Source organism: Clarias gariepinus, chromosome 19 (assembly GCF_024256425.1).
Source record: "Clarias gariepinus isolate MV-2021 ecotype Netherlands chromosome 19, CGAR_prim_01v2, whole genome shotgun sequence".
NCBI lineage: Eukaryota > Metazoa > Chordata > Actinopteri > Siluriformes > Clariidae > Clarias > Clarias gariepinus.
The window spans coordinates 14,477,501-14,498,598 of NC_071118.1; the positions used below are offsets into that span (position 1 = coordinate 14,477,501).

The 21,098-nt window shown below is 36.4% G+C and overlaps 2 protein-coding genes across 3 annotated transcripts in view; both read left to right on the plus strand.

The window, feature by feature from the left end:
* Positions 1–18,706, plus strand: part of fybb (FYN binding protein b) — a 25,812-nt gene extending 7,106 nt beyond the window's left edge. For both annotated transcript variants that reach the window (XM_053478732.1, XM_053478731.1), the window contains exons 3-19: positions 5,211–5,325; positions 6,188–6,240; positions 6,465–6,487; positions 6,575–6,618; positions 6,808–6,934; positions 7,025–7,184; positions 8,815–8,938; positions 9,051–9,070; positions 9,571–9,643; positions 10,107–10,202; positions 12,625–12,665; positions 13,744–13,792; positions 13,895–14,003; positions 14,934–15,087; positions 15,192–15,225; positions 15,321–15,352; positions 16,168–18,706. In XM_053478732.1, the coding sequence (XP_053334707.1) occupies positions 5,211–5,325; positions 6,188–6,240; positions 6,465–6,487; positions 6,575–6,618; positions 6,808–6,934; positions 7,025–7,184; positions 8,815–8,938; positions 9,051–9,070; positions 9,571–9,643; positions 10,107–10,202; positions 12,625–12,665; positions 13,744–13,792; positions 13,895–14,003; positions 14,934–15,087; positions 15,192–15,225; positions 15,321–15,352; positions 16,168–16,193 (1,280 nt within the window). In that variant the 3' untranslated portion in view covers positions 16,194–18,706. The remainder of the gene's footprint in view (positions 1–5,210; positions 5,326–6,187; positions 6,241–6,464; positions 6,488–6,574; positions 6,619–6,807; positions 6,935–7,024; positions 7,185–8,814; positions 8,939–9,050; positions 9,071–9,570; positions 9,644–10,106; positions 10,203–12,624; positions 12,666–13,743; positions 13,793–13,894; positions 14,004–14,933; positions 15,088–15,191; positions 15,226–15,320; positions 15,353–16,167) is intronic.
* A 985-nt stretch (positions 18,707–19,691) lies between these two features.
* On the plus strand, positions 19,692–20,932 carry LOC128507964 (uncharacterized). Its single transcript, XM_053479146.1, has 2 exons — positions 19,692–20,297; positions 20,409–20,932. Exons 1-2 carry the CDS (start codon positions 20,157–20,159, stop codon positions 20,898–20,900), a joined length of 633 nt encoding a protein of 210 aa, XP_053335121.1. The 5' UTR covers positions 19,692–20,156; the 3' UTR covers positions 20,901–20,932.
* Positions 20,933–21,098: the final 166 nt, after the last annotated feature.

The window sequence follows — 21,098 nt, forward strand, 5'->3', positions numbered from 1 at the left end:
CAGCTGGACTGTATTCTGATATTCTTAAGATTTTAACCACATGTTCATTATTTACACTAGAGACAACAAGCATAAACAATCTCCGGTCAGACACAGTGAAGACCAACTGTTATAAGGGAGATAGTTGTATTAATATCTTAATCATCTTATTGAAGTCTTCTAATTATTATAATAATAATAATAATAATAATAATTATTATTATTATTATTATTATTATTATTATTATTATTATTATTATTATAAATAAGATGGTTGCTAATGAGCTTTAAAACTTTCATGTAGCATGTGCTTTGTCTATTAGAAAACCAGGATCAAGTGTACTGAAAAAATACTGTACTGAAAAAAATGTGCTGGGATATATGACAGTTCTTAATATTTACCACATCAACAGCTAATCTTTTACTTTCATTATGTCATGCTTTAATTCTGCCACAAACTCCACTTAGAGAGTTTAATTTTACTGAGTTCCTTCATGCTACTATCAACGTGTATCATGTCCATGCTATTTTATTTATGACCAAATTTTAATAAAATCAAACTATAATTAAGTTTTCTCAGCAAATTAGTAGCTCATACTGTAGTATGTTTAGATAACTTTACTGCAGCTAGATAGCGTACGTGACTAGCACAGTCAGGGAAAAAATAGACAAAAGGTGTTTGTTACAGTAGATTTCGGTCTCACCTTTTTTATTATTCAAATAGGGAAACTACCAGCCTCCATCAATAGATTCACTTTTAACAAAGCCAAGTTCCCTCAAAAACACAAAGATCATTTATATGTGCTTAGATAAACACTTACATATATATGACCCGCCTTCAGAATCTGAGGATTCCACAATTTAAAGATGAACACCATTGAGAAATTTAACAGTTTACAGGCATCAAATTTTTCAGATGATTTGTTGTGTCCTATGCTTAGTGCAACCCCATTACTTATAGTTAGGAACGTATGTTCTAAAATATTGTTTAATGAAACCTTTATCGTTATGTGATGTCACACTAACCTTAAATGCATTTACTTTTAGATAAGACAAGACTTGAATCTATGAAATATATCTTGTGCAACCTTTCAGTAGTCAAACAATTTATAATTTTATTTTATTTTTTTAGAATTTCAGTATTTATTTTCAAATATTTATTGAAATACATTAAGCACATAATTGCACAAACTATTTAAAAGATAATAGGTTACACCTACCTGCGCAAAATTAAATAATAATAAAAATAATAATAATAATAATAAAAACAAGACCAGAAACTGGATCTGATCAAATATTTAATAGACAGACATTAAAATAGTGATATTTAGTAGACATCAAACTGGGATTTAAATGTATGTGCATATCACAAACAGAACTGAACAAAATGTCTTATAAAAATAACAGTTGAGCTGCAAAATTAGATACTTTTTTTCAGTAGGAGCAAAACATATTACAAACAAACAACAAAACATTTAGTGCATCATTTTTCTAAATCACAGAAGAAGTAAAAGGCACAAATGACAAAATATCATGTCAAAATAGCTTTGGTTACTTTAAGTACTTTAATTAACATGTATGTCACCTTTTTCTTGCCTAGATGTGGAATATAACCTTGTGGTTAAGGTCAATGATACACTTAGTTATATGAATGAGGAAAGAGAACTTTGAAATGTATTCGTCTTATCCCAATAATGAGTAACAGAATTGTGTTGGAGAATCTTTTCAAAGTTGAAAAGATTTCCATTTCTTTTTTATTTCCTTTATGACATGTGACTTGATTTCTTCTCTTTCTCTGCCAGGCTAAATAAGTTTCAGTAACAGGGGTGTGTACATACTGTGGGACACAAATTTGGTGCATAATTATTATTGTCTAAAATATCTTTGCTGGTGTGGTGGTTAGCACTGTAGCCTTGTACAGTACCTCCAGGGTCAAGGGTCTGGGTGTTTGGAGCTTGCATGTTCTCCCCATGAGTTCCATCTGTGTACTCCAGTTTCCTTCCATTGTTCAAAGGGGTTGCTAATTGGGGTTTCCAAGTTGCCTGTGGTCTGTGCATGTTTGTACCCTGCAATGGACTGGCACCATGTGCAGGGTGTATCCTGCCTGGTGCCCCAAATACCCAGGGAGAGACTCCATTTCATATGCAATTTGATTACCAAGAAGGTGAAGGTGTTTTATACAACAATTAGTTTAGCCATCTGATTGGGCAAGAGGCATTCCAGGAGTGGTGATAATGGACATTAACAACTATATGTATCACTCCATGTCCCAGATGTTTTCAAATCAGTAATTTATTTATTTATTTTCCAAATTGTACATCCAAAACCAGCCACAGATGTATTTCATGAAGGAAATACTTATGATATTATGACATTTTAAACAACCCATAATACAGTAAGTCAACTTAATAATTGCTTTCATGTCAATTGCCTGTGTGTTGTTTAATTTTTCATCTAAGGCAATCTAAAAAACTTCTAACACAAGCCTGAATCTTAAATTCCTCTGTAAACCCTGAACAAGTGGTTGTAAACTTTAGCACGCTATCTTTCTATATAACGCTATTTGAGTTTCAACCCGGAATCCAGAAGTTAAGGGAGCTGATATTCTAAAGTGGAATAAGTGGACACATGAAGAGAAAATGGAGATTTACAGGACTGTCCATCACCTCCATTCTTTACCTTTTGACTACATGAACAAATAAATCATAATCTGTTGATATCAAATTTGTGGAACCTTTATATAAAAGCAATATCACACTCAAGGTTGGAATGTTTGCTGGTTATTATCATGGCTGTGAGACCTTCGACAAATCTACTATCACAGTCGTGATGATAACCAGCACAACAGCACAACCTTGAATATGGTATTAACTAATTGGGGAAAATTAATTAATTACTAGATTAATACTAGTATTCTAGTCTTCAACTGTCCAGTTTCGATTGTAAAAAACTAAAGGTAAATGAAGCTGGTTACCCCAATTAACACTAGAGGTTATCTATAAATCATGAGAAAGTGAGATAAATCATGAGAGAGTTTGTATGCACATAAGTGCATATTACTGATTAATTTTGTTGTCATTTACATATCACTTTATTACCTTGAATTTCAAACCAGTTATTTCTAAGAGGCTACATATGATAAATCACAACTTCAACTCAACAATAAAGCTAGACTTTACAAAAGATTCCAAATAAATGCATTTATAGGTAGAGTTCACAGACTATCTGATTGTTTTTATTTCCCTTCAAACTAATATAAGATGATTTGTTACAGTGGTAGTAAACTAAAAGGTGTACTGGAGCCATAAATCATAACAGTGACAACCTGTGGGTGACGATTCAGTGTTTAGTATAAATCTATAGATGCTATGTAAATTCTGTAGATTTGCTAGGTTTGCTAGCTAGCTAGCTCCTGTTCATTTATAATGTCTAGCTATATTGTGGCGTGGGCGGGGCGGCGGCTGACGACCAGCATGCCTTGCGGGGATGTCGGTGTGTGTTCACCATGTTGGGGAAAGGTGTTTGGGTTGGTGGCTTCGGCCCTGTTTGTGTGAGGGGTGGGTGACGTGTGAAATGTGCTCCAGTTCAAGCTAGTGCTGAATTGGATGTAGGCTCCTGAGTGAAGGTGCTGCTCATGCCTTACATGCTGTGTGCTTAATAAAGTACTCCCAGCCATTGCATTGGGTAGCAAATAAGCTCACTCGTCTCTCCAGCATTCTTCCCGGCGTAAAAACGCTACAATATTTTTAACTGGCAAAGATGTCCTATCCACATTATCCTGAGCATTACATATAAGCTTTAGCACTTAGATGTTAAACACAACAGGTAACATCTAGTTAAATACAGAAATTTCATTCTATAACACATCAGAAGATCTGGCTAGCCAGTCTATCTCACTTTACTAGCTAATGACTAAAGTGTTTTTAAAACTTTGAAAAGTGATATTGCAAGAGTTTTAGCACTTATAATTTGTAGATACATGTACTGTAGTTTGCTACTTTCCGGTGGTGGTGGTGGTGCCGGTGCACGAAGGCCTAGTGGTTAGTGCTGTGGCCTCACACCTCCATGGTTGATGGTTTGATTCCCACCTTAGGGTCTGTGTGCATGGAGTCTTCATATTCTCACTGTGGTTGGTGGGTTTCCTCCCACAGTCCAAAGACATTAGGATAAGCCTAATTGTCATTCCCCAAATTGCTTAAAGTGTGTGTGTGTGTCCTGCAATGGATTGGCATCCTGTCCAGAGTGTAACCCAACAGGCTCCAGGCTTCCCAAGGCTCCAGGCTATCTAAGACCCTGTATCTTAGATATCTTAGGATAAATGTCATAACCACATTAGGTCTATAATATATAAGTCTGGTAGCATAAGGGCTTATAAGAACTTTATATAATGCATGCTTAATCAGCCTTAAGCCTACACCCAACTATAAAGAGTCTGCTGCTCTGAAATCAAGTTTAAAATAGAAGGCTACAGAATGCTACCACACTTTACAACTGCATGCTCATTAATTCATGTTTGGATGTAACATTTACAATTTCGTTGACTGAAATGTCTCAGATTAGATTTTCACTGCAATTCTGTTTTTCAATTTAATTTCAGTTAAATATTATTTTGTTTGTATAATGCTTTAAACAATGGATATTGCCATATTTTGTCATATATGTTTCTGAATACCTGGATTATATCGGGCAGCATGGTGGCTTAGTGGTTAGCACTGTTGCCTTGCACCACCTGCCTCTGGGTCTGTGTGAAAGGAGTTCTCTCCGTGCTTGGTGGGTTTCCTCCAGGTATTTCAGTTTTCTCCCACAATCCAAAGACATACAGGTTTGTGAATATGTGTGTGTGCACTGCGATGAATTGGCACTCTGTCCAAGGTGTACTGTACCCTGCCTCGTGCTCTAAGCCTCCTGGGATAGGCTCCAGACACCCTGCAACCCTGTATACAGGATAAAGCGGTATAGACAATGAGTGAGTAAATTATATCTAGATGCAGATTATGCACATAAAACTATTTCTTAAAAAAAAAGAAAAAGTTGATCGCTGTAACCTACACATAACATCAGGGAGTCTTATATACGTCCAGTACAAATTATACAAGTGTAAATTCATCTGTTATATTAATCCACATTTGAGAACCCAAACCTTGTCCAACAGGTGATGCACATACTAAAAGAACAGTAAAGAGTTGAAGTAATTATGTGGTGATTAATTAAGATATTTTTGTGTAATACAGCAAACGGAGCTGAAATAAAGAAGGGAGGTCCTGCTCTTCCTCCTCCTCCTCCTCCAGCATCACACCCCAGCAGCCAAGCAGCTCCAATTTTGCCTCCACGACCCCCAGGACCCATGTCAGTACCCATGTCCCTCCCAGTGATTAATGCTGAATTTAATTTGATTTAGCTAATTAAAATATATACATATCATATGTATATAGGATGCATACACATACTACCAATCAAGAGATAGCTAACACATAGTATGTTTGTTAGTCTCATGAGTCAAAAAATTTGCAGATGAACACACTTGAAGATGTGCCAGTATATTACTCAACATGAAGCACATGAAGGAGAGCTCTTGTTACCATAAAGAAATGGATTAATTTCCTATAAGTGCATGTAGTACTAAAGTGTTTTATTCCTCTCATGTCACAGCAATTTGTTATTAGTTTCAATTTATTGCATGACACCTCATAAATTTTATCCATTTATAATTAAGTCTCATGTTGTGGAAAGTTCACAAGACAAGTTAGTTCCTGTTCTCACTTAGATTATAGCAAATATAAACAGTAATTCTCCCCCCACACTCACTCTTGAAAGAGACAAAAAAAAATGCAGCTGGTCATGTTACTGAGAAACCACAAAGTATAAACTTCTCTGTCCTGCAGAGTTTTCTGTGTTAGAAATTTTACAGTTTTAACTCCAAATTATAAATACACTTCAATGTCTTAAATGACACATTGCTCCTTTGTTTTTACTGTAAAACATCAACCATGCAAGTGACTGTAAATGATCTGTCACAATAAAAATTATATAATTGTTAATTCAATTCATTAATATGACTTGTGCAGCACTACTGTCAGAAACACTGTTATAGAGAATTTAATCTAACCAATCAGAAGCCAGAATTTAACAACGCTGTGACATGAACACTAATATAAAACTATATAACGAATAATACACATTGAGATTATGGTACATGTTTCTGGTGCAGAGCACAGTCAGATGAGGACTATGATGATGTTGGTGACCCGAATGATTCATTTGGTGAGTTAACAGAATGTCCTACATGTTATTATCTTAAAGTATATAAAATATTTAATAAGTATAAGATTTAACCTCAATCTACTCGTTTCTTTTTTTTTTTTTTTTGGTTGTTTTTCTTTATTTTTTTATTTTTCTCAGCCATAATAAATAAAATTCTTGAACATTTAAAATAACTATAATTCCATCTCATATTCAATGTGTACTTTAAAAAAATTTTTTTACAGGAAACTCTGGCCAACGAGATGGGGTAAGAAAAGTAACTGCACTATAACTGAATTACTGTTTGTTGCATTTGTCCATGGTGGTTGTTATTCACTTATATTCATCTGCACAGGGAAGTGGAAGTGATGGGGAGACGTATGAGGAACTTGATGGATGGTAGGCCTTTTTTTTCCTGACCGCATGTAGCTCTGTTCCAGGCAGTGTCAAGCAGATGCTGATTAGCTTAGCATGTTGGTTGTCACTGCTTTTATAGCACAAATATTTTCGTGTAAAAATATGCTGCAGATTCTAACCACATAAATGTCCAAACTCCACATCTGTGTCTGTGCTGGTGATGATTTCAAGGCAAGCACCAGAGGTGAAAGAGCAAGACAAGAAGCGGGAAAAGGAAGAGAAAAAGCGAGCAGAGCAAGAAAAGAAAGACCAGAAGGAACGTGAAAAAAAAGAACAAGAGGCCAGAAAGAAATTCAAAGTAAGGCCACATCAGTCATCACAATAATAGTCAAAATGTATAGAAATAAACATTATATTAAAGATTACGTTATTTTTTGTTTTCTGTAAGCTCTCTGGGCCTCTGACAGTCATCCATAAAGTGAAAGCAAGAGTGGATTGTAAAGGTGGCAGGAATGACATCAGCTTTAAACAGGGAGACTCGATTGACATTCTCCGGATTACAGACAACCCTGAGGGCCGATGGTTGGCCAGGACTCAAGACGGGTCCTGTGAGTGTCAAAAATCACATTTTTCTTTACTGACGGTCAGAAATCTGAGAATTTAATGATACTCATGTGATGACTATTAAAGTAATCACTGTTGTTGCTGTTACAAACTTGATCATCGTCTACAGATTTTTCTATGTATAGCTGTGTTTATAGTGTTGTAGGCCAGAATAACAATGTAACATTATTTACACCATAACGCTGTCTAATGTTAATTAGTCTACATCTGTTAGATTTAGAGTAATGTGATTTATCCTCTTGCGACCCAAATGTCCTTGTATAAGGACATAAAGTGAAATTTTCTACATATTAATCCCTGCGTGATTACTTATATTTGGATCTTTAGTTATAAGCCTCTTGCCAAACTTTTTTCTGTTTGAAGACATTCATTGAGGTTATAATTAAAGCCTAGTAAAAAGATGTCTTTTGGACAGATAGGTGTACGCTTGCTGTCTTTCTCTAACAAGCTGGGTTTTTTTTTAAGGCTCTTATTAATATTGAAGAGTGTGTTCTCTTGAAATAATGCTAATGATAACAAACAAACTAAACCTCATCTGATGTTCCACAATATTTAATGTAACTATATGCAGACACCATGCTTGATAAAGCATGTAATTTTGTGTTGTGCATCAATGTTTAAATGAATGTTGTATCCTAGTGGGTGCACAGACAATCCTTCATGTCTTTAAAACTTAATAATCCTTAAGAGGCCTTTAGGGTTTCTTTACAAATATATGATCTTTTAATAATTGCTCAGTAAAGATGCTTTGAAGACAACTTTAGTACGAGGCTTGAAGACAGTTTGATGGTTTGTGTTTTTAAAAAAAAAAAATACTTAAATCAAAATTGAGGCGCATGTAAGTACATTCCCATAGGTTTAGGTTATTGTAGGATGTTCTGTGCAATAAGTTCAAAAAAGTCTCATATCAAACTTCTGATAACCATAACTAGATGTATGGCTAACTGAAAAAGAGAAGAGCCAATGGTGATCAATTTTGTACGACCCGGTCAACATTCACACATGCATTTACACACTACTAATTTAGAAACGTTAAATAGCCTATTCTGCATGTCTTTGGACTGTGGGAGGAAAAAGGAGAACCTGGAGGAAACCCACCAAACACAGGGAGAACATGTAAACTCCTTGAACACAGACCCAGGACTTGTATATGAAAGGCGAACCACTTAGCCCTGTTCCACCAAATTTTTACACCATAACTTTAAAGAATACAATTTTGATTTACAAAAGCAGAAGCTTTCCGGGTGACAAACTTCAGTTGGTGTGCAGACCCTGAATATTTATAACAACCAGGACAGCAATGGCAGCAATGTGTAATATTATGTTTCCGCTAAAGATGTCTGTAGTCACACCATCATTAATGCTATCATGTAAAGCATAAATTTTTGGGCCCCTCTGTATATACACCTTATGTATGCACCTTAATTTTAATGTAAGACAAACTTGAAAAAAAATACAAAAAAAACTAAAATATTAAAAAACTTAAATATTTTTAGGGCTTCCTCAAGACGTCCCCAATAGGTCTCTAGTTTGTATGGTCCTAGCAGACCTTTGTTTGCTTACTGGGATATAATTATGACTTCAGTTCATGCTGAAAAAAAATTTACATTTCAGATGGCTATGTAAAGACTGAATCAGTCCAGATCGACTTTGATGTTCTGAAAAATCAGAGTAGGCCTGTGCCTGAGAATGATGGAGATGTGTATGATGATGTGGGATCTCAGGAGGACAGCAACAGGTACCGTATCAGCAGTCTGTCCAAACATAACTGAGCTCCAGACAAAATGTGCAATTGATCTTTAACTTGTTCATGTCGTCTAGTTCATTCATTCAATTATGTTGCATTTCAGGAGCACCAGTGGTCCAGGAGGTAAGACTGAAATGTGTTGTTTATTTATCATCTAAGTTGTAGTATATATTCAAGCATAGTCTCTCTGAGTGCAACATTTGCGTTTTCATTTTTACACTTCAGCTCTGAATCTTTTGTAAGTAATTATAGACGTCTGTCTCACCTGAAACCACATCCAGTTTAAATTAGCTAATGTGGTTTAGTACACAGCGGTCCTTTTTAAATTTTAACTTCATTTATACTGTTGCATTTTCTTTTGTCTTTCATTATTTTAAAGTGCTTTATATTTAAAAGATTAAAAAGTCAACACAAAGGTATTTATTGATGCGCCAGATTAAAAAACAAATGTCATCTTTAATAACTAAACTCCACATTTATTGGACTCTATAAAACATAAAAAAAAAAAAACACTAGAGAAAATCTAATACCCAAGTAACTACTGTAAGAGTAGGGCTATTTCAACAAGTGTTTGTTGTGGGTTCAAGCTTAGTGTGGCTAACGCTGCCCTCTGCTGTTCTCAGTCATTCTGCCTCCACCACCAGAGGGATCTGATGAGATATATGATGATCTGGAAGATTCCAGCCTTAATGTCAGGTGAGTGCCTGGAGAGGACATGTTAGCATTTCAGGGCTGTCAAATTCCTTTAAAAACGTATATACTGCGTACTAGTGTATATACGCATTTGAATATTAATTAAATATCAAGTTTGCATGATTTGCATACCATCAGACAAGCAAACATTCACATGGAAGGCAAAAACTACAGTAGCAGTATATACAGAGAATTATTAACTGCTTAAACATAGGGATTGTCAGAAGTTACATGGATATTTTATAATCAATCGTTTATTCCATAATTTATATGTTTTAATACATAATCCACCAGAAGGAGTCTATCAGGTATTAGTCATTCATTCATTCATTAATCAGCAACATATTTTATTTGATATAAAGAGTGAACGCTTTTCACCAATTTGTGTGTTTACTTTTTACTCATAGTATTGTACCTACTATGGACATTATTGTACATTATCATCCATGTCATGTCCCTGAATCAGCAGCCTGGAGCCCATCCCTCTCACCAAAGCACGCAGCTTCATTCGGATGCTAAAGACCCCCACTGACTGGAGAAAAAGTCCTGTCCACACTAACGTGTAATTTCTCTATTAGTAAGATGGAGCCAGACAATGGTCTTTTTTTTTAATCATAACCCCTGATTTTTTTTTACTAGTAGCTTAATTACTCAGATGATTCTCAAGAGGCTTCAACAACTTAATGCTGAACAAAATCACAAAGCCAATTTTCTAAACTTCACAAAAATCCCTCCTGAAATCACTAATAACTCTTTTGATTCCCTTACTTCATAACTGACCATGACTTTGTATGTATCCCATTTCTTGACACATTTTCACTTTCTAATCAGAATGTTTGCTGGTGATTAACTTTTACAGATCTAAAAAAAAAAAAAAATCTGCGTGCACTACCAACTTTTAGGTATCACCGATGATTGTTATGATCCATTAAGATTTCCCATTAAGACTCTATACTGTGAAGAACAGTACAATTATTGGCTGGAATCAATTATTGGCTGAATCAGACCGTGCATACTGTACACATCACTGTATTGACTGAGTCAATATCAGGAAATAAAATGTTTCATTGGTGATGGTATGTTTTGATAAAGTAGTTAAAGAGTTACTGTTACCACCCTGAAAATATTTTCCTATAAAATCAGGTTCCACAGTGTTTCGGTCATCATATACAGTACCACACACTGTACGTTTTATTTGTTTATAGTTTGCATTAATGTTGTGCAGTGTTGTTATTTTGTGTTAGTTCTTTTTAGACTTTATAAATAGTTGGTCTCTCACAAGTCTCTCTTTTTTCTCTCTCGAAGTTAAATAGACAACAAAAATCTGATTTTCATGGTACTGAGAAAAATGCAAAGCATAAACCTCTCCTCAGTTTAGAAGACTTTATATTCACCATACAGGTCACACTGAATAAGCTGTTACTAAAGAAATTCAAATGTTTTAGAACAAGTTCATAAAAACCTGTGATTTGCAGATGCACTAAGGTCAGAGCTTCTGTTATAAAAAACAACAACTCTTTTTTAACTTGTCGGATCAGAGAATTCAACAGCACTACAGTGTAATAGGAACGGTATACAAAGGCAGGTAATTCTCAAATCTGATTGGTCACAGTAGTTTTTAGTTCTCTGGGTCACCATATCAGATTAAACTGCAAGTTCTAAGCACAGGTTTTGCCAGTAACCTATTTACCAGCCTGATCGTCTATCATCATCTGCACCTGTTCCCAACTGGTTACTGCCTTAAATAAGATGGGGTTATATAAGTACACTACCACAGGTCTTGCTAAGGTTTTCTGCTGTTCCTACCGATCATGAGTTTTCTCAATTACAGTTTTCATATAAAGCTTCTGCATCCCCATTGAGTACCGTAGTTAGTGTCTTTCAAGGTTATGTTGTATTTACGCCCTTTTAATGGAACTAGCTATATGGCTACTGCTGTTTAGCCATATGGCTACTTCCTGTGAAAGTAAAGAGTTAAATACACAGCAACCTTGAAAGCTCAATTCATCTCCGCTAAACTTTGGAATATATTTTTGCACAAAACAAAGGTTGTAGAATTTGGCTTTGATTACTTACTGTACATTGTAATTGCATTCTGGGTGACAAACGTAAGCAGAAAAACTTATAACGACCAAGATCTATAGTAATGTACTCACATGCACATCAATTGTGATTTAAAAGGGGATAAGTTCAGGTATAAAAATACCTGAACTATCCCCTTAAGGGCCTTGTACAAGAGCCCAACAGTGGAAACTCTCAAATTAGCAACTGTCTGAGCCACTACTGTCTTTGTACTGTGGATCCTCCACTTAATTGTAAACCAAAAACAGACTTTAAAACCATGTTGTTAAGCATGTTAATGCACTAAAGATTTTTAATAGGATGTGTATTTAACATGTATGGAAGGAAAGCCTAGCTCAGTGGGTAAGATTTTGGACTATTGGTCCAAGCTGCCATTGCTGGCCCATTGAGCAAGGTTTTTAAACTTCAACTGCTGAAAAGTACAATTAAATAAATGTAAGCTGCTCTGGTTGAGGGTGTCTGAAGACTGCCCTCAATGTTAATGGAAATATTTTTTGCTTTCCGCTTTGATAGTGATTCCCTGGACATTTTTATGACAAAAGAGTTTACACTTTGTGTTTTTCTATAAAATGAAAAGCTTTCTGAGAGAAAAAAAAAGCAAAAGCTGATGAAGAAACATAAGTGATAGCAGAAACTAACTTGTCTCTTGAATGTGGCACAACATTAAATCCAACTATGAACACTTTGTGTGGTATGTCATTCATAAGTAAATTTAACGCTCTTATATTGCTTGGAAATAATAACACATTTCATATAATCCCATTGTATGCAAACAATACACTTCAGTGGCCTGCTTATGTGTGTTACGTGTTTCTTAACCTCTCAAAGTGCACTCAGACTTTTGAACCTGTCTGTAAATTGCTCTTGCCATAGTTGTAAAGTGAGTGGTTGTGTATTTTCAGGGTTCCCCCTCCTCCTCAGTTCAGTCCAGAGGATCACCAAGGTAACATTCACACACTGCACCTACAGGGTTAAACCACACATACAGACCCCTGACCACCTCACAGTACAACCAGCTGCACACAATAAAACACTTAACATATTTCATATTATAGCGAAACATTTTTTGCTATGCCTCAACAAATTATTAGACAAAAAGGCTCAGAGCTCCTCTCCTGAGAAGAATCAATTTACATATTAGAACATGATTAGCCTCTGATTTTTATGATGCCATAACACTTCCTTGTTGTGTGTCTACTGAATATTACTGTGACAAAGAACTGATAAGAAGGTTTACCTACAAAAAGAAATAACAGGATCTTTCCTAGAGTTCACACTAATTTTTACGAATTAATGGTCTAGTAATTGGGTTAATGGTCTAGGTACAGTACACCTAAACTCTAGATGCTTAATTGTGTTTCCTAAAAGGAAGGATCTCCATGGCTTTCTCCTGGAAAGTAAAAAAAACAAAAAAAAAAAACAAAGGGTGTGAATAAGATGTCTTTGTCAAACATTAATGGGACAACTAGATTTGAAAAATCCCCCACAAGGGGGAAATTTGTTTTGCCACGACAGCAAGTGCAGTACAAAGTTAAAAATTAAGAAACAACAGAATAAAGTAAAATAAAATAGAAAAAATTGAATACTAACAGTATAAAATGTACACTATACAATCTGGCTAGAGAATGTAGACATCTGTGTAGTAAAATATTTACATAAATATATATTTAGACGATAAGTAAGCAAAGTTGACTAAGTATTATGTCTATACACAATGAGTACAATATATGTATACATATACTATGAAGTTGTAAAGTTTAATATTGACAAAAACTGGTTTATTTATAGTAAATATGAGATAAACTGACCATTAAAAAATCTAAGTAAGACAGAGTTATTAATTTTATTAAAAGAACAATTTCACCACTTGCCTAGTTTTTAAAACTGTTGGTGGAGCCTGATTTCCCTTTCGTACAAAATATGCTTGTCATTAAAAGGCCTCTCATAATGTTACTATGAAAATGAGACTAGTAACAGTTGCTGACCTATGAATTATTTGTTAAACTGTGTTTTATTTTCAGGAGGTGAGGAAATTTATGATGACGTTGACACACCGCAGCCTCCCAGCAGGTACACCATTTCCTACAGGAAATACTAACTAACAGGCTAAAATGCTAAACAAAACATGTGCACACCTTCACATATGCTCCCATATTGATAATTATTTTACAGCATGCCTCCTTCCAAATCAAAGCTGGCAAAACCTGAGGTTAAGGTAGATGACCCGAAAAAGCAGAAAAAACTCGAAAAAGAGGAGAAGGAATTCAGAAAGAAGTTTAAGGTACACAAAATGGATCAATACATCCTCTCTCTCTCTCTCTTATATTCTTTCCCTCGCAAAACATATATTTTAGGGATATTGTACAGTATATGATTTCTAGTAGCTGTAATCATTGTGCGGGAAGTCTAAATTAGCAATATTAGCCACTCACATTCATCACCACACATGTTAATGATGCTTATTTGCATCTTCCTTAGTTGAAAACTAAAACATTCAGCTCACCACACACAAAAAAAGAGCATGTTCAGTGCACAATGTTCTTTTAGTGCAGTCATGCACAACACTGCATATCATTATACTCTTTTAGATAAATTGTCTTAAACTATTCTGTTGACCAATCACCAAGTAGTCTGACATTTCTTCAGTTCCCAACTCACAATTTTAGTTCCTGTCTGCATTTACAACCATGTGACAAGTTAGTTCCTGTTAGCATCTACATTACAAACGGTCATTTCCTCACCAGCCTCTATTTTTTCACCCACCTGAAGTTCAGACATTAAGAAACCACAATGCATATACAAGTTCCTTTGAAAGACTTTTCTGTGTCTAAGGACTCAGAGTTGTAGCCTTGACTGCTACAAAGTTCTGACACTGAATAAAAACCGTTAGACCTGATTTGTAGGTCAGCTACCATGCATGTGCCTGTAAATGAGCTGTTAATACAGATACAATAATATACCTAAACAGGCACGTTAATACAAACCTGTGACTAGTGGCAACTCCTGTCAGAGCTGCTGTTATAGAAATATAATCAACCTCCTTTGATAACAATCTAGAATTCCACAGCATTGAGGTATGAAATTTCACACAGTGCATCAGCTAGAGATATTTTAATGTGACTTTTATCACATTGTGTCACGATGATCTCATAAGTATCTTTAGTCCTGACTTTTACATGCATTGTTGTAAGAAGCTTTTGTATATTTACAGTTTGATGGAGAGATCAAGGTTCTTTATCAAGTGACTATAATCAATAATAAGAAAGGCAGTGGGAAGGAACTGGCAGTGCAGGCAGGAGACATCCTGGACGTCATCAGCAACTCAGACAATGACAAACTCATCTGCAGGAACAAGGAGGGAAAATGTGAGTGAACTGAGCTGCACCTCTCAATCCTAATCAAACAAATACATATAGTAAACAAACGAACTGATGAAATAATGTAACCCTGTACACTGTTTTGTTTTCAGTCGGATATGTTGCAAGCAGTAACGTGCAGGCTGAGTGAGTTCTGCTTCAAAGTTTTTTTTTTATATCTAAATAAATGTTTTGGTGTGAAAACAGACAATAAAAATAAACATTTCTTTCTGCTCCAACAGGGATAATGACATCTATGATGATGTTGGTGATGGTATGTAGTCCAAACATGTATTATTATAATAATAATAATAATTATTATTATTATAAGGCATAAAATATATAACCAAGCCGTTCACATAAGAAAATCACAATAGACAATAATGTCCTTAACTGAGATTTACACTTATTACACCTATTACACTATGTGGTCAAAAGTATGTGGACACTTGACCATTGCAACCCATCAGAATCGGGTTTTATTTTGCCAAACACGTTGACACACAAGGAATTTAAATTCTGGCTGTTTGTGACTCAAAACGTACAGGGCTACTTAATAACACTATACACTAGTTATAGACAAAGACACTTTGCAAAGTAAGTACACAACATTCAATAACTATGCAGATTAAATAAGAACTGCAAAAATGTTGAGAGTATATATATACTGTACATTTAAGGGAAATTTAAGAGGCCCAAACCTATTTCTAAGTGAGCTAATATACCGAACCCTGACCACATGCCCACTGAACACTTCTGATTAAATGGAACACCGTCCTCCTCACCCAACATCAGTGCATCGATCTTGTAAGAGAAGGAGCCCAAATTCCCTAAGCCATGCTCCAAAATCTAGATTATAGAGATTATTACAGTGTCATAGGAAATTTTGAATGGCATGTTCAACAAGCACATGTGGGTGTCATGTTCTACTGTACACAAACTTTTGGCCATATAATGCATTAGTAAAGCAGATGAAATAGGATCAGTCTGACTCTGGTGATGGGGAGGTTGTTTGCCTTCAGAATAAGATTACAGTACAGATACAGTATGATCTTATCATGACCCTTTTGCCTCACTTTGGTTTTCCAGATTGCATCTACGACAACGACAACTGATTGTGAGAATGACAGCCTCCTGATGCAGCTGTGGATCCCACAGACATTTTAATGCCCCTTCTGACATTTTATGTTGGGTTTATTTACTCTACATGTGGTTGGAGTTAACTTAAAATGAACAATCTGGACAAATATAAAATTGACATAATGTCCCTTTACAGTTAATTTGCCTGATTTTCTCCTTTAGGATATTTTTACAAACAACTTTTCTTTGTTAATGGTAAAGTATTTACAGATACCAAGGACAACCAATGTGCTACCGTGTTCATTTTTTATTTTATTTGTAAGATTAAAAACTTAGATTGCTTATATGCAGTAGTATAAATTTTTAACACCTAATTTATGTAAGATGCAGTATTTTGTTTAGTTTTTTCTGTTATGTTGTTACTTTCTTTTGTAGTCTCACTCACTCATCTTCTATACCGCTTTATCCTGTATTCAGGGTCGCGGGGACCTGGAGTCTATCCCAGGAGGCTTAGGGCACAAGGCAGGGTACACCCTGGACAGGGTGCCAATCCATTGCAGGGTACACACACATACACACACTCACACTACGGGCAATTTGGGAATGCCAATTAGCCTAACCTGGATATCTTTGGACTTTGGGAGAAAACCAGAGTACCCGGAGGAAACCCACCAACCACAGGGAGATCATACAAACTCCATACACACAGAGACAGGAATCAAGCCTGGCCGGGAATCGAACCCGGACCCTGGCGGTGCAAGGAGACAGTGCTAACCACTACACCACCGTTTAAATGAACGTTTTTTTAGTCTGCAGTTTAATAAAGAAGATAACATTGCAAGTCACTTTTGCAATCTGCTTAAACTGAAATGTGTTATGAGCTCTTAACAGTGCCAGAGATACACTGACATCACTCGTGGGTGTTGTGGGTGGGAGAATGGGATAATTTCTCAACACAGATAAATAGATTGATGCATAATTTAGCAAAGTATAATGTGTTATGTAAAGTGTAATGTGTTATGTAAAGTCTTAAAGCTTTATCCATACATTATCTATATCTTTTATCATGTGTACCGCACCAGGGGCCTGGAGCACAACCAATCATACACAACCAAACATACATTATGGGCAATTTGGAAATGCCAATCAACCAACACTGCAGGTCTTTGAACTGTGGGAGGAAACCAGAGTACCAAGAGGAAACCCACCAAGCATGGGGAAAACATGCAAACTCACATACACACACACACACACACACACACATACCAGAGATGAGATTCAACCCCTAGTCCTGTGAGGCAACAATGCTAACCACATACCCACCCTAAAACCAATGTTAAAGTTATATAATAATATTATAATTAAATTTTTTTGTGGCCAATCAAAGTGCCATTTTTTTTTAACATATGCACACATTTTTGCTCATGTGCACATGCAATAAATATCAACCAGCTGCTGATTTACATTTACTGATAAAACAGAGTACCTCAGAACCTATGATACAATTTGACGCTGTCACATTCAACATTTGTGGATTCATTTATATGTAAATTTACAACTCAAGAGTGAATCATAGGACGTGAATGTTATTCTAGTGTATATGCTCCTGATAATAACTGCTGGATTAATGTATTCCTTTCCATTATTATTCTCTCTCTCTCTCTCTCTCTGTTTCCTGATTCTGAACAAGTTTTTTCATCGCTGTCTCCAATCAGCTCCGCTTCTGATTTCAAACACCTGTTAGCACTGTCACCTTGCACCTCCAGGGCCTGGGTTTGATTCCCCTGTTCCCCCCCATGCCTGGTGGGTTTCCTCCGGGTACTCCAGTTTCCTCCCACAGTCAAAACACACTTGTGTGTGTGTGTGTGTGTGTGTGTGTCCTGCGATGGATTGACACCGAATCCAGGGTCTCGAACGAAAGGCAAGTCACGTAATTGCGCATTATGATCAGCAGGTGGCGACATTCCTGCTTTAAATACTAAACACCACTGTGGTTAGGTCAAGCAACGCCATGCGGAAATGTAGTTACGTACAGACGTGTGTTGTACTTTCTGTGCGGACTAAAAGTCAGAAAGTATAGTCTGTACCCAGGTAAAAAATAAAAAATAAAAATACATACGTAAAATATGTATTTAAGTACAGTAATGAAGTACATGTACTTGTCCAACTTCTGAATATTAGTCTTTATAAATTATATATCAAAGGAGTATAATAGGAGTATCTGTACAAGTTCTTGATTATTTTACTACAGAAACTAGGGATATTAATGATTATTCATTAATCGATGAATACCCTTTAAGAATTCAACAAATTTAAAACTGATTATGTTTTGCCTAATATTCCCTTATAATATTACACCACGAGAGGGAGACAGATTTTGCAATCTTGGACACTATTTTGTGGACAGTATTTTTGCAGCCCTCACTGTATTTATTCGTTTAGTTTGTTAACTCTGTTAAAACTAGTCGGGCTTCATTAATTTGTCTTATGTATCTAATTAGCTATTTTCTCACTTAACTGTTTAAATAAAACTTACACTCATAAAAAAGTGCGTATTTTTTACTATACTATTAACACGATAACATTTATATATTATATAAATGTTAGAATATAATATTTGAGTATAACTTACCACTGTATCTGACACGCTTGCTATAATCATTGATATGATATATTGACTTCGCAAAAGAACGATAAGGAAATTTGAGTATTTAACTTCGAGTATGCAAATTGTTTACAATCGGAATTGAAAATACTCAATTAATCCAAACATCCTGGTATAAAATCTCCACTGAATTAGACTTAAACAAACAGGCAATACACACATAATATCGAGGATATGACCGGTGTGTTCTGTACATCATACGTCACCGCTTTAACAGCCAGAAAGTTCCATTAAATTTTTCACTGCTCCGTTCGTGTTACTGTATGCGCTAAAATGCCCCCCTGCCACGGATTGCACCCCCCACAAAATCTCTATCAAATATATTAGGACATCACAATCAAAAATTCGCATTATTATTATTATTATTATTATTATTATTATCAAATATACGACTCCTCCTGCCCCTTCCTCCCTGACTGCTGACGATTTTGCCACATTCTACGATAAGAAGATTGCAGCAATCCCCCAGTCCCCAAACAAACTCCTACGGCAGAACCTCAGGACCTTCCCTTCCCTCCCTTAGCAGAATTCTCCAACTTGTCATCTGATGAGATTCAGCAGATCATCTCATCATCTAACCCCACCACCTGTTGCTCCCTTCCACAATGCTCCAGGCCATCTCACGAGACTTCCTTCCTTTCACCACAACCATCATCAACCATTCCATATCATCTGGTCATGTTCCTGCTGCTTTTAAGAAGGCAAGGGTTATTCCCATCCTCAAGAAACCCTCCCTGGACCCATCAGAAGTTAACAATTATCGCCTGGTATCACTTCTCTCTTTTATGTCCAAAATTCTTGAAAGAACTGTTTATAACCAAATGTCTCTTTATCTCTCACAGAACAACCTTAATGATCCCAACCAATCTGGATTCAAAGTAGCACATTCTACAGAGACTGCCCTTCTGTCACTCACTAAGAAGCTCCATGCCGCTAGATCTGCTAAACTGTCATCTGTCCTCATCCTCCTGGACCTGTCAGCTGCATTTGACACAGTAACCCACAAGATTCTATTATCTATTCTTACAAGTCTTGGAATTTCTGGAACAACGTGGCAATGGTTTGCTTCTTACCTAGAAGATAGGTCATATGAGGTAACATGGAGGGGATCTACATCTGCCCCACATAGACTTTATACTGGTGTCCCGAAGGCTCAGTACTTGGTCCTCTTTTGTTCTCCCTCTATACCCGGTCTCTTGGTAAGGTTATATCATCGCATGGATTTTCATACCATTGTTATGCAGATGACACCCAACTTACTCTCTCCTTTCCTCCCTCTGACACTCAGGTTTCCACCCGGATCTCAGCATGTCTGGCAGACATCTCATCCTGGATGTCTGCTCATCAGCTGAAGCTCAATCTCAGTAAAACCGAACTGTTGTTTATCCCTTGTGACTCATCTCCAGGTCAAGACCTTGTGATATCCATGGACAACAACCAAATCACTCCTTCAACCACCGCCCGCAATCTTGGGGTAACCGTGGACAATCATCTGTCATTTTCCCCACACATCGCTAACCTTACTCGCTCTTGTAGATTTCTTCTTTACAATATCAGAAGAATTCGCCCATTTCTTTCTTCACAGGCTACTCAGGTGCTTGTTCAGTCCCTTGTTATTTCAAGACTGGACTACTGCAACTCACTCCTGGCAGGCCTGCCTCTGTCCACGATTCGTCCTCTGCAACTGATCCAGAATGCAGCAACACGTCTTGTTTTTAACCTTCCCAAGTTCTCCCACACCACACCACTCCTTCACTCCCTGCACTGGCTTTCTGTAGCTGCCCGCATCAAATTCAAAACACTGATGCTTGCCTACAAAGCTAAAAATGGCCCAGCACCCACTTACCTCTCTGCTCTAATCACACCACGCACTGCACCACGTTCCCTCCGATCCTCCAGCACTGCTCGCCTCATCCCACCATCTCTCAGGGATCGAGGGCGGCATTCATCCAGGCCCTTTTCTGTTCTGGCACCTAAGTGGTGGAATGAACTTCCTCTAGGTGTCCGTACAGCAGAGACTTTGACTATCTTTAAACGACGACTCAAGACGCATCTGTTTCTCCAGTACTTGGACTAAACAACATGTTTTCCCTATACAACATGTCTTTTTATATTGCTTATTTTATGATCAAATTTGTTTGTTGGGTACAGATAATTTCGAGAGTCGGGGTGTCTTATATTATGTATATAAAATATATAATAATTATACTGTACTATAATCCCCTCTATCCCTGCTAATAAATACAACAATTTTATTTGCAATATTTAGTTTAAT